At 42.8% G+C, this 12873-nt stretch overlaps 1 protein-coding gene across 4 annotated transcripts in view; it reads left to right on the forward strand.

The window, feature by feature from the left end:
- The window catches only part of PPP1R9A (protein phosphatase 1 regulatory subunit 9A), a 337964-nt gene that overhangs the window by 1125 nt on the left and 323966 nt on the right, over positions 1 to 12873 (forward strand). For all 4 annotated transcript variants that reach the window (XM_045288700.1, XM_045288701.1, XM_045288702.1 and 1 more), the window contains exon 2: positions 1126 to 2736. In XM_045288700.1, coding sequence (XP_045144635.1) covers positions 1345 to 2736 — 1392 coding nt within the window. In that variant the 5' untranslated portion in view covers positions 1126 to 1344. The remainder of the gene's footprint in view (positions 1 to 1125; positions 2737 to 12873) is intronic.

The raw sequence follows: 12873 nt of genomic DNA on the forward strand, positions 1-12873 counted from the left end.
CCCGACCTCCACCCCCACCTCCCAAAACAAACAAACAAAAAAACAAACAAACAAGCAACACACTTCAAAGCCCTTCTTCTATGGGCTTTGCATGGGCCATGCATGCATGCTGGGCCAGGAACCCAGTCTGGAGAGGATTTAAGGGAAAGTGTGTGGCTTCTCAGTGGATTGTGCATTAGGGTGGCATGTGTCCCTGTAATTAAAAAGCAACAACAAACCCCAACAACATCATTAAATCAAATTGAAAATCTTTGGAACCTCTGTTGTCCGGGCCTTAGCAGATCTTGAAGCATTTGTTTTCTGGCATATTGATATAAAATCCAGCAGTGGGTTGGAGGAAGCCAGCGAGCATGCATTGAATTTTGAGTCTGAAGTAAGTTGGAGGCAAGAAAGAATAAACAAATCAGGTCTATGAAGAGAGCTTTCAAGGTGTATTCGCTTCCTGGTTGTCACTTTCTCACACACATATATCCCAGTGATTTTCTCCATCTCCCAAACTTCCAAATATTCACAGTTATAGTGAAACTTACAGCTATTTCATAACTTTTTCCTGCTTGCTTTGGTCTGAAATAGTGCTAGTGTTGCTTTGGGGTGCTAAAGATGAGGATATTGTACCAGAAAGAGCAAAGCAAGTGTCAGTAGGCTTGTGTAAGGGTTTGTAAACATGATTCCAAATCTTTAATTGCCCTTAAACAGGATTAGTCCTGCCTAGTTTTGGATAATTCCAAATGTAGTTGATTTTATGGACAGATTGGTGACTTTTAAAAGATATATGAACTGCTGGTTTCTTTTCAGGACATTATCAAAAGTTCAAAACTAAACTTGAGCCAAAGTGTTGCTTTCAGGTGTCCTTATTTGCACTGTGTGTGTGTGTGTGTGTGTGTGTGTGTGTGTGTGATTTTGTTATAGATCTCCAGATTGTGTTTGGAACATTTTTGTCCCCTAGACTAGTCATAAGATTTTTTTTTCTTTAATCTTCTTGACTTTTAGTTTTCCACTTGAATAAGTGATGTCCTTTCCTTGGTCCATGGCTAAGTCTCTTTGAAAATAAAAGTATGCATTAGTGTGTTAACCATATATTCAAATAAGTAAATGAATTCAGAAATGTATTCTTTTCTATTACAGATGAACCTCTAGTCTTGCTTTGAAAAAGCCATTTTGTGTAACCCTTGCCTGTGAATCTTTTCCTAATACACCTGTTTGGGAGGATCACTGACTGAGTATGTCATCTGAGAGATACTTTTTGTTGACCAAGTACCGGTGATTAGAGAAGAGAGTGGTTTTAGTTATTACTTTTTTTTTTTTAATCATTATGAACATTGGCTTTTCCCTTCTGAAGTAAACATGTTGAAAACGGAGTCATCAGGTGAACGGACCTCTCTCCGAAGTGCCTCTCCTCACAGGAATGCATACCGAACCGAGTTCCAGGCATTGAAAAGCACCTTTGACAAACCCAAGTCAGACGGGGAGCAAAAAGCAAAAGAAGGTGAGGGCTCCCAGCAGAGCCGAGGGAGGAAATATGGCTCCAATGTCAATCGCATTAAAAACCTCTTCATGCAGATGGGGATGGAACCCAGTGAGAATGCTGCAGTCATTGCCAAAGCCAGGGGGAAAGGGAGACCTCCTTCCCCGCAGAGAAGGATGAAGCCCAGAGAGTTTCTGGAGAAGACAGACGGCTCAGTGGTTCAGTTGGAGCCCTCTGTCTCAGAGCGAATTAGTAGATTTGACACCATGCACGATGGCCCTTCCTATTCCAAGTTCACAGAAACTCGCAAGATGTTTGAGAGAAGTGTGTGCGAATCAGGACACAATAACCGCTATTCCCCAAAGAAAGAAGAGAAAGCTGCAGGGAGTGAGCCCCAGGATGATTGGGGCGGGGCCAAGTCCAACAGAGGTAGCACGGATTCCTTGGACAGTCTTAGCTCCCGAACGGAGGCGGTCTCCCCAACTGTGAGTCAACTGAGTGCAGTATTTGAGAACTCCGATTCTCCCAATGCCCTTTCAGAGAAGGGGGAAAACAACGAAGAGTACTCCGTGACTGGGCATTATCCACTGAATTTGCCACCCACGGTTACCAATCTTGATACTTTTGGTCACCTTAAGGATTCTAATTCTTGGTCTCCTTCAAACAAAGAAGGTTCTGATGCAGAGGATGCTCAGAAGAGCAAAATAGCTCCAGCACCAGAAGTGGCCTCTAAAGGTACCCTAGTTTCAATGTCTAGTGAGGGGACACAGCAGAGCCAGGGAGCCAAGGACTCAAGACCTAACCAAGAGACGACTGGCAGAATTGGCCAAGATGTTCTTGAAGAGCCGTGTGCTGGAAATAAGGCAACGCCAGAGCCTGAAACCTGTTCGCCCTCAAATGAAACTTTAGGAGATGCCGAAGCTAATTTGGTTGGGGATGATGCAGCAAAGCATCAGAGAAAAGAACTTGGAGGCGGTGATTTCCCTTCTGGTGATGCTCCTGGATCCACTTATGGAAAAGAAACACCTGAAGATGTAAATAATTCTGAGAGTTCCCATGTTTACATGCACAGTGACTATAATGTGTATAGAGTAAGATCCAGGTATAATTCAGACTGGGGAGAGACGGGCACCGAACAGGATGAACAGGAAGATAGTGATGAAAACAATTACTGTCAACCTGATATGGAATACTCAGAAATTGTTGGGTTGCCCGAAGAAGACGACATCCCAGCAAATAGAAAAATCAAGTTTAGTAGTGAGCCAATTAAGGTAAGTATCCTTTCTCAGTTTTTATTATTTGGCCCTATCTGTATGCAGAATAGATTTGACAACTACTGGTCGAGTATGTAAAGAATGAAGCTTGTTGATGGACATATGTTGTAAGGCGATTTTAAAGGTCTGGCATTTGAGAGAAATCTATCATATCTCTTAATGTGCCTTATGGTTGCATAAATCAGTAGAAATTGAGAATACTGTCAAAGTTGAAGAAGTTTTGTGATTGTGAGATGCAGTCCAGTGGACTAGAAGACTAGACACTGGGAATGTTAGTTTGAACAAGAATGACTTATTTAAGTGTTTTTCCCAAGAGTACTTGTAGATAAGAATTTAAAAATCACATTCTAAATGCTGTAGGATATGAGGCAGAATGTATAATGGGAGCTATGGTAACCTTGAAATATTCTTTACTTACTTGCTTCAGCAAAACCTGAGATCTCTTAAGTATAAGTGGATTGTGAGGAATGTTGGAACTTTGTGTGTGTGTGTGTGTGTGTGTGTGTGTGTATGTGTGTGTGTGTGTGGTGCTACTAGGTAAAAAGTGAAAGCTTGATTTATGGAACTACATTTAGTTGGTTCAAATACTTTAATTGAAAAGCTATTACTCGTAAACAGCCTTGAGTTCAGAATTTGTTACATAGATTTAAAACGGAATTTGTGAAAGAAGTAAAATTGATTTGTCCTTTGTGATTTATGTTTCCCTCTTAACAACTGGATAAATTCCAGTTGCATTTATAATGCTCTGTCCTAAAGACTGAACGTGTAGTCCACTGTGTGAGTCACACACATACCTCCGCTTTGGACGTGGAGCACAATGAGCTGAGAATGGCAGTGGGGACAGAGGCGGTTGGTTGAGTATCAGACCCTTCTGCAGCGCTTCTTCAAGGTGTTCCTGCCTACCAACGTGGTCCTAAGGTTCCGGCATGCCCGCCTAGGTCTATCTGGAGCATTGCGGTGAAAGGATATGTAGTTTGAGACCATTTCCCAGCCCTGACAGTATATGAGTACGATAGATTTGGAATTTGATATATTCTTTTTCAAATATATCCTTGAAATCTAAAACTACCGTGCCTGTTTTAGTTCCAGGGTATGAAATTTCCATTAAGAGGCTGTAAGATAAGTTCATTTATGTGGGGTTGTTCAAAGAGAAAGCTATTCTTGCTTGGCTTAGGAAAGATCTCTACCTTGAAACGAAGTAGTAATCTATGAATTCAGTTACAGGTGTTGCTGGTAGCCTTCAGTGCCCTTGGCAGGCCAGGGTTCTGACTGTGCCTGGGCTATGCCAGGTACACTGTACCTTAAGTAAGCTGTTGACGAGTCTAGTTTTAAAGGAAGCGAAGTCTTTGCAGTGCTTACTATTTGCCTGTGCTACTCATTCACTCTCCCCCCTGCCCCCAGCCCGCACTCCCTCAGCTCTAACTCCAGCGGTTGTCTCCCCAGGAGCCTTTCCTCAGGCCTCAGTCCACAGAGCTCAGTTTCACGCCCCCCCCTCCCCGCTTCTCTTGGAATCCTCCTCCAACCCCTTAGGAAGAAAACAATGAGATTAAGTTGTCTCACAGTGAGTAAAGCAGGAGTAACAGAAATGAATGAACTCTTCAAGGAGTTTGTTAAATCCAGCGACTGACTCCCTAGTAGTCCAGATAGCAGCTTATGAAAATTTATCAAGTAGAACACCACCCACTCCACCAAATGGGACACCAGCCCTGTATTTGGGTTCTGTGCTTCAGAGTAATAGGTTTAATGGATTTAAAAGGGCTTGTCACGGAACTATGTCTGCTTCTTATGTGAATAAACCAGTTTAGGGGGATGATATTTTGAAATGAAAACCATTGTTGGCACTGTGACCTGGAACAATAAACATCTGGCCTCTGAATGTGCTTCCCGCAAAGACTGAAACTAGATGAGAGGCAGTGACGTTTCACTCATCTCACCAAGAACACAGTTCAAGCAGGAACGTGGCGGAACAGACCATGCATTGTGTTTTGGGGGTCAGTGAGTAGTACCAGTTGGAGAGGATTAAGTTTGCAAATAAAAGATGCATTCTTAGGCTTTTGTGAGGAAGGAGGCACTTCTCTTGCTTAACATGGACGTGCATTTGCGGGGAAATTTCCAGACTTACTTTCCACTGGTGGTGAAGGTAGTGGTGGTATTTACCTTAATCTTCAATTATGATGTTGGCCTCAGAAGATGGCAATACTGAAATCTAGCATTTTTGAAGGCTTTTCAGCTGCCTGTTTCTATCAGTACTTCAAATCAGTTCACTTTAGTTCTTGCGCTCCCCCCACCCCCTTGGGAACTTGCATTTTGTTAAAATGGAGATTTGGATTCAGTATAACTGGGGTGAACATGCAAATTGTCAGCAGGGTGTCCAGCCAGAGTGGACCAGTTCACAGCCCTGGTTTCTATGCTGTGAGCTGCAGAAGACATAGAACTGTATAAGACACCCTCTTTTCATTGTGCGCATTAAAAAAAATTAGTTCATCGACCTACTATTTCAAGTCAATTCTTAAAATACCTAGGATTTAGAAATGATATTAACACAGTGTAAAAGACAGTGCCAGAATGTCTGATGTCGACATGCTTCCTCTAACTCACAGGTACTTTAGCAATACGTGGCTATATGAAATGTACAGAGTGAGGGAGCTTGGCAGGACACTTGGAAGGGAATTCACTCAGCCATTCATGTGCTTCATAATTTTATTTATGGACTAGGAACGTCTGACTTCTAATCTTTGCCTTTGCGATTTAAACACACCTCCTGTTTCAGCAGTGATGGAGAACACTCTCTTTCCAGAAGTGAACTTGAGAACCCTACATTCTTTCCTGCTCTTCTCGTCTCATTTCCCACTCGGTCCAGTGTTTTCCACGCCTCTGTCTTTGGTTGTAGCTCCTGCTTCGCAGCTGTGTGTGTACCATCCTGCACGGTTTCTAGTTCAGTTCCTCTTCTGATGGTTTACGTGATGGTCCCCTAAGATGTCTTCAGGCTGGACCTGACCTTTCTTATGTGGCATGTGCTTCTACCTTCCAGTTACTTTTCAAACTGTAGGATGGTCAGAGCATTGACTATGACAGCCATCTACTTGCTTGACACATTTGTTTCTCATTGTAGGGAGCTTCGCAGGGGTCATGGGCTATTCGAATGAATTTTAAAAAGCAAAATGTGAGGTCTGACTTCAAGATACAGACTTAGTGTTATGAAGCATGCTAATTTGAGATCTGAAATTAAGCCTGTATCCAGAGGAATTTCTCAAAACCTAATTAAAATGAATTTGTCTGAGGTGAATCAAGGATATAAATGGTGACGTTTCAATTTTCTGTTAATTCAGCACATTCATTTGAGCCCTTATTATGTGTTGGGAACTTTTGTCTAACTACTGTGTGCTGGGAAAATACAGATGTTGTGGGGTGCCATCCGATTGGTTCCCACTCATTGTGGCTCTTTGCACTATTGAACGAAACACTGCCCTGTCCTATGCCACCCTCACAGTTTGGTTTGAGCCCATGGTCGCAGTCAGTATCGATCCATAAATAAAATGACTGGCGTTGATCAGCTCAGGAACTGCTGGTCTGGGATGTGCACAGCTTCCTTAAGCAAGTTTCCCAGGCTTTCCAGCTCGCTTTCCTTCTTACAATGATTTTTTCCTAAAGTCAATGCAGCCTCATTAAGGAACTTATAACCTTTTCTCTGTTTGTGGTAGCCTAATGTCTTTTGAATGGGTGCTCTTAAAACATAGCTTATCCGGAAAAAGTAGATTTTCTTAACTCTCAGCAAGAAGGAGATTGTGGGGTTAATGTTGAGGATCGTTGCCTTATGTATTTTTTCCTTCCAACAGTAATGCTGCTGTGAGCTTCTCCGAGAGTTACTGAATAAATGCTCCTTGGTATTCTCGCCCTCATTTGGGACTCTGCACGCTCATTAGGGATACGTGGGCGTTTTCTCTGAGATAGTGTCCAGATCAGAGCTCTTCTGCAATCCAAATTTCTGTGCCTTTGGAGAGGCTTTCCCAACCAGGGCTTAGGACTGGTTCATTCTAGCCCCATCCCCTGCTGAGAATCTGCATTTGCACCCTGGAGATACTGAGTCAGTAGGGAATGGAACTGGAATCAACTGACTGGAAGTCCTGGAAATAACCTTGACTGTAGTGAGTCATCTCCAAGTACATACCAGGGTAGCTAACCCAGAGGTAATGGATCAGAATGAAGATGCTTCGGCTACATTGTTGATTCCATTATTTTAAAACACATGGTGAGAAACAGGATGCAAGCATAGGGGTATATTAATACATTTAAATTGCCTTTAGGGTTCAAGGGGTCACACTACTTGAGTCCTGGCTATACAGTGTTCATGTGTTTGTTTATCTATAGCATCCACACTTCCGGTTCTTGGTGTAGTTAGGAGGGCCAAATTAAGGTGACCAGATTTTAACATTGGTAAAGCGGGACACCATTGATAAAACTCATATCCTGGCAAAATAGCCACATGGCAGCCAAAAACCGTTTACCCTAGCTTGTTGTGCATTCTGTCCAAAAATCAGGACTTTTTCAAAATGCTACGGGACACAGGAAAAATTGTTAAAAATCGGGACGTCTGGTCACCTTAGCCAAAGTTGATGTTTGTGGACTCTGTAGATGACTGCTGTCCTGGGCCCACACGCTTGCCCTGAAAGAGGGCAAGTATATTGTTTACCCACTGCTCTAGCTTTGCCAGTTTGCCTACTTATGAGCCGTGGGTATTATTTGCATTTCTTTGGTAGAACACCTGTGGATCCAGAAGAGGACCAAACTGGATGTCAGTATCCGGTGACCATTCAGGGAAGGCAGCCTGGCGAAGGCCAATGGCTGGAGCGGTGTAATCCGGTGGGGTTTTCATTAGCTGGTTTTCTGCAGGTAGATCGTTAAGCCTCTCTCCCGTTTCTATTGTAATCTGGAAGCTCGGTTGAACCTGTTTATAAGCACAGCAGCAAGAAAGTCTCCACTGACACGCAACGATGGCTACACTTGAAGTGTCTTGGATGGAGTTGAACCTGTGTCTCCTCCATTGTTGTGGTCAGGTGCCGCTGAAGTAGAGAATTCTACTACTGAACACGTCACAAAAGTGAATTCCACCCACTTGACAGGCCTGTGTTCCCATAATCCATGCCTCACAGAGCCTCTGAGTGTAGCTTCTTATTTTATAAGCTAGCTCTAGTGATGTAGTGAGTTTTGTCAGTGGGCTGCAAACTGCAAGGCTGGCAGTTCGAACCCATCAGCGACTCCTACTTACAGGGAGAAACCGATCAAGGTTTAGTTTCAGAAACCCGAAGGAGGCAGTTCTGTTCTTTCCTGTGGTATCACGATGAGTGGAATCAACTCGATGGCAGTGGGGTTTTTTTTGGTTCTACCTTGTTGTTGTAGTTAGGTGCCATCAAGTCGGTTCTGACCCATAGTGACCTTGTGCACCACAGAACAAAACACCGCCCAGTCTTGCTCCGTCCTCAACATTGTTGTCATGTTTGAGCCCCTTGTTGCAAGCGCTGACTCAGTCCATCTTGCTGAGAGCCTTCCTCTTTGTCACTGCCCCTCTACCAAGCACGATGTCCTTCTCCAGCACCTGGTCTTTCCTGATGACATGTTGAAAGTACGTGAGGCAAAGTCTCAGCGTCCTTGCCTGTGAGAAACACTCTATCCTACTTTGCTGGTAATTATCACGTCCCTTGAGTGTTAGGCATCCCATTCGATCTCTTGTCTTCTGCGCCGTTAAGACGTGCCACTGCTCACCCAGAGGTAGGAAATCCAAACTCATCAGCTGCTCCGTGGGAAAACAGATGGTCAGCGTTGACACCCTGGGAAGCCTCTGGTCCCGTCTGCTACTGTGTCCTATAAGGTCACTGTAAGTTGGGATCTACTCAGTGGCATTGCGCTGGCTCGGATAGCAGAGTCTGATATTCTCCAGTAATACAGAAGGTGTGCATAGTTGTCTATTGGTGGAACCAGAGATTTTGCATTCCCAACCCGTTTTTAAGTGGTGCTGATGATACTGGTCGAGCGACCACGTTCTGGGTAGCGGAGCTCTGGAGTTCCTATTTGTTTTCTGACAGGAGACGTTCAGAAAGCACCCCTAAATGTCCATTGTTGTGGACCTGGTATTGGAATAAGAATTGGACACGAGAGTCTTCTGATTTCGAAAAGGGCATGCCCACAAGCTGCTGGGGAAACTCCTGTAACAAACGGGTTCCCAGAGGGGGTGGCCTGATTGCCGGAAACAGAAAGGTGTGAAGGGAGAACAAGGTGTGAGCATGGAGGGTGCATTAGGCACCCGGTTTCTGGTCTCCCCATTGGAGGTGAACCTTAAATTCATAAAGAGTTTGGGTCATGAGACATTACTTTAAAGGTTCTTCATGTGGTTTGAATTGTTAACTCTGAAAGAACAAGTGGAGGAAATTCTTGCTAGGCTCAGAAATTCCACTCTCCCTTTCTTTTGGGAGCCTCAACGAACAAACGGACAGAGTGTAGAAACTACCGTCTTATTTAGCTTGCTTTTATTTGTATAACATTGATACCATGACAATTAAGTTGAATTTTTTAATGTTGATACTTTGTAACATATAATTCATAACCAGGTAAGGGAACTGTGTCAAGTATTCCCATGCATTGTGTAGAATCAGAGAATGGATATTTATTGAATGAGCTCTGTTGTCTTAGTTAATGTTCTCTAGTTCACCTCTCTAGGATGTAATAATCATTGCAATGGCTCCATAGAGCCCACAGGCAAAACTCATGCTTACAGAGCTTATGAAGGACATTAACAGGTTGTAATGCCAGTGTGATATGCTCAGGGTTGAGTTGTTTATCAGGACATGTTGCAAAGTTCTGTCAGATCTGCTAATTAATGACACCACTCCACTGTCAGCCTCAACCGGAAGGCATTCAGCTCAAGCTCCGTGGGTCAGCAAACCCCACTCCCCCAATTCATTGCCCAGAGGCACCCCACTCAGCCCGAAGGCACTCAGCTCCACTTCCTTGGGTCAGCCATTGCAGCTGCCTCAGTTAAGTGTGCAGAGGTACCTTATTCCAAAAACCAGCTGCCTGCACGAAAGCACCTGGCTTTATTTGCTCCATGGGCTGGGAGGCCCATCGCTCTCTTCTGTGCTTTGGCTCTGGGTTCGGCTGCAGCTCCTCTGGCTTTATAGCTGTCTTCTGGATCCAGAACAGGCTCCACCCCTGGCTCTTGCTGGTAATGAGAGCCCGCCTGCTTCTGAGGGGGCTCATTTTATATGCAAGCAGAGTGGCATTGCAGGGACGCCTGTTCACAGTTACCAGCAGGTGAATCCTATCAATGGCTTTTCCGACCTTCTTATCAGACCCGTAGAGGGCAAGGTCATTTGGTGGGCTACTTTGGCTGGAAGAGCCACACTAAATAATTCACTGTCTACAAGTTCTGTATTCTAAAATTCACGTGCATATATTAGAAAGGCCTCTCTTTTTCACTGAACAATGTCGTTTGGTGCTTAAAAAGGGATTCTCTTCTACAGCAAATTTTTACAGATGCTTGTTAGCATTTACAGGCAGTTCTTGGATTATGAATGAGTTCTGTCCTAAATTCATCTTTAAGGTGGATTTGTACACAAGTCGGAGCAGTTAGTCAAAGGTTTGTCTTAGTGTGTAGTGTACTTGCCAAGGGGCTCTGGTAGCATAGTAGTTACCCATTGGGCTGGCCTCCTCAAGGGCAGTCATTTGAAGCCCCCAGCTGCTCCCTGGGAGAAGAACAGGGCTTTCGACTCCGGGAAAAAGTCACAGGGGCAGTTCTACCCTGTTGTCCACCAGAGACTTGGCATTGACCTGATGACCGTGAGTTTTGAGTACTTGTTATGCATAAAAATACTAAAGTAAGATTCCCATACACACTAAAACATCTTTAAAACAATAACAGTACTTATAACATAATATTTGACGCACATTGGGAAGTATTACCTATTTGCATTACAAACCACTGTGGACCTCGAATTTGTAATGTAATAAGCTTTATGAGAGTTGGTTTGTAACTACAGGTTGTCCACAGGTCGGACATTCATGGCCTACAACTGCGTGTGCTTGTGGAAAGGTTAAGTGTTTCTTGCTTTTCAGATCGTGCATCATACTTCCCCTCCGTCCTAGACTTCCTCATTTACAACACAGGTTGGTGGACTCAGATTTCAAACGATGAGACTCCAAGTTTGTAATAAAATAATTTTCTTTTATGTTATTCTTACGTTGTTTGCCGAACATTGATATATTAAACTCTGAATAAAATGTGTGTCTGTGGCTTGCCGATTTATTTACTTTTTGCGAGGGAGAAGACTATTTTTAATTTTTATGTTTTTACATTTTCCTGCTTCATTTTATTCTATGATTTTCAATTTTGAACTCCAAAAAAGCTTTTCATGCTGTACCTTATATACTTTTCTTCCTGGTCACTGTTATTTTAAATTTCCTCCTGGATTTGATCTCTTCACTTTGGCTGGAGACATCGATGAAAAACACTTCAAGGAAATCTAGTGCAATTTCTCAGCCACTTCAGGAAGCCCTTCAATAACATATTCCTGACAGATGATCATTCAGCTTCTGCTTGAACAATTTTCACTTAAGGGAGTTCATTTCTTGATAAAGTAAAAGGAAGGGTATGCTTTTGGGATGTGTGTGTGTGTGTGTGTGATTTGTAATTCAGAAAATTGAGATAAAATGCAAATAATGTAAAGTAACCATTTTACAGTGCACAATTCAGTGACTGCTACCATATTCAGTGTTGCACTATCACTAACACGGTCCAATTCAGGAACGTTTCCAGTACTCTTAAAAGAAACCCTGTGCCTGTTAGCAGTCACTCCCAGTTTCGCCTTTCTCGTCCCCTTATCCTCTGGCAACTACCAATCTCTCTTCCGTCTCAGTGATTTGTCTATTCTGGACATTTAATTAAGTATAAACAGAGCATGCTTTTAAAAAGTGCATTTAGGAGACACAGTGCGTATAGTTTGTGAGATACGTTCAGTTAAGAGACTGGGAGGCAGACTTTCTGAAAGTCGAGAGCCAAGGGCAAAAGAGTTTTTCTGGGTGATCGTGTAGTCTAAAGGTTATGTTCCGAGATGTGAAAGCAGTAAGTGCTGTCTGCTGTTTTTGGCAGTTTCACGGAGAGAATGATGACATGGAACCGAGGGGACAGCAGGATCCGGGAAGGGAGGAGGACATTTGTAAACTGTGAAAGAATTAGGTGTACGTGGCCCAGAGGATGGTGACAACATCTCTGTTGCTTGAGACACTGCTCTTTTATTGATGAAGTCTGACATTGCCATTGATGAAGTCTCAATGCTTGGTTCAGCATAGGGCTTTTTTTCAAGGCACGAACGGTGCTGCCGCTCTGGTCTTTGACTGTTGGCCTTGTCTAGTCTGATGGAACCCTTATTTTCTAAGGACCCCGGGTTTATTTCTCTTCCATTGCTCATTTGTTGTTGCTTACATTATTCTTTTGTGCTGATTGGAGTTGCTAATGGATAAGCTCTATATCCTATTTTAAAAAATTCTTCCCATCCTGTACTATTTCAGTGTAAGTTTCATGTGTAATACTTTGCGCTTTCTGTACTGTAACGATCTACAAGATGGGCACTTTGGTGCAGGGATTCGTTCTGTTTCTTATATATTATTTTGTCTATTGAAGCATATTATATATATTACCACTACACATTATTAGCTGTTAATAATAATAAAGATGACATAGAGTTACTTGATATTAGTTCTGTTTGCCTCTTGTGGCCTTGCAATCTATCACTAAGATTTCTTCTCAGGTCTAATGTTTTATGATTCCTTGATTGTCTCAGATTTATTTGTAGTGTATAATCACAGGTAATACACTGTATGTTTTTCCTCCAAAGGGAAACTTTGGGAAATCATATGTGGAAGTATTAAAATGCTCTTGGGATTGTTATTTGTGTTATAAATGATAGTAAAAACTTTAAAAACATTCAGCTATGAAATTCAAGGGAGTGCAGTTTCCAGAGTGAATTTTTATAGTAAGTTAACTTCTGAAAGCCTGGGTTGAACTCTATTTGAGAACAACACCCTGCTTAGGAAACTGAGAATAAGGGAAGAATGCTTTGTAATATAGTGGATGACTTATTAATT

Source organism: Echinops telfairi, unplaced genomic scaffold, assembly GCF_000313985.2.
Source record: "Echinops telfairi isolate 266 unplaced genomic scaffold, ASM31398v2 ScPeMD7_23;HRSCAF=83, whole genome shotgun sequence".
NCBI lineage: Eukaryota > Metazoa > Chordata > Mammalia > Afrosoricida > Tenrecidae > Echinops > Echinops telfairi.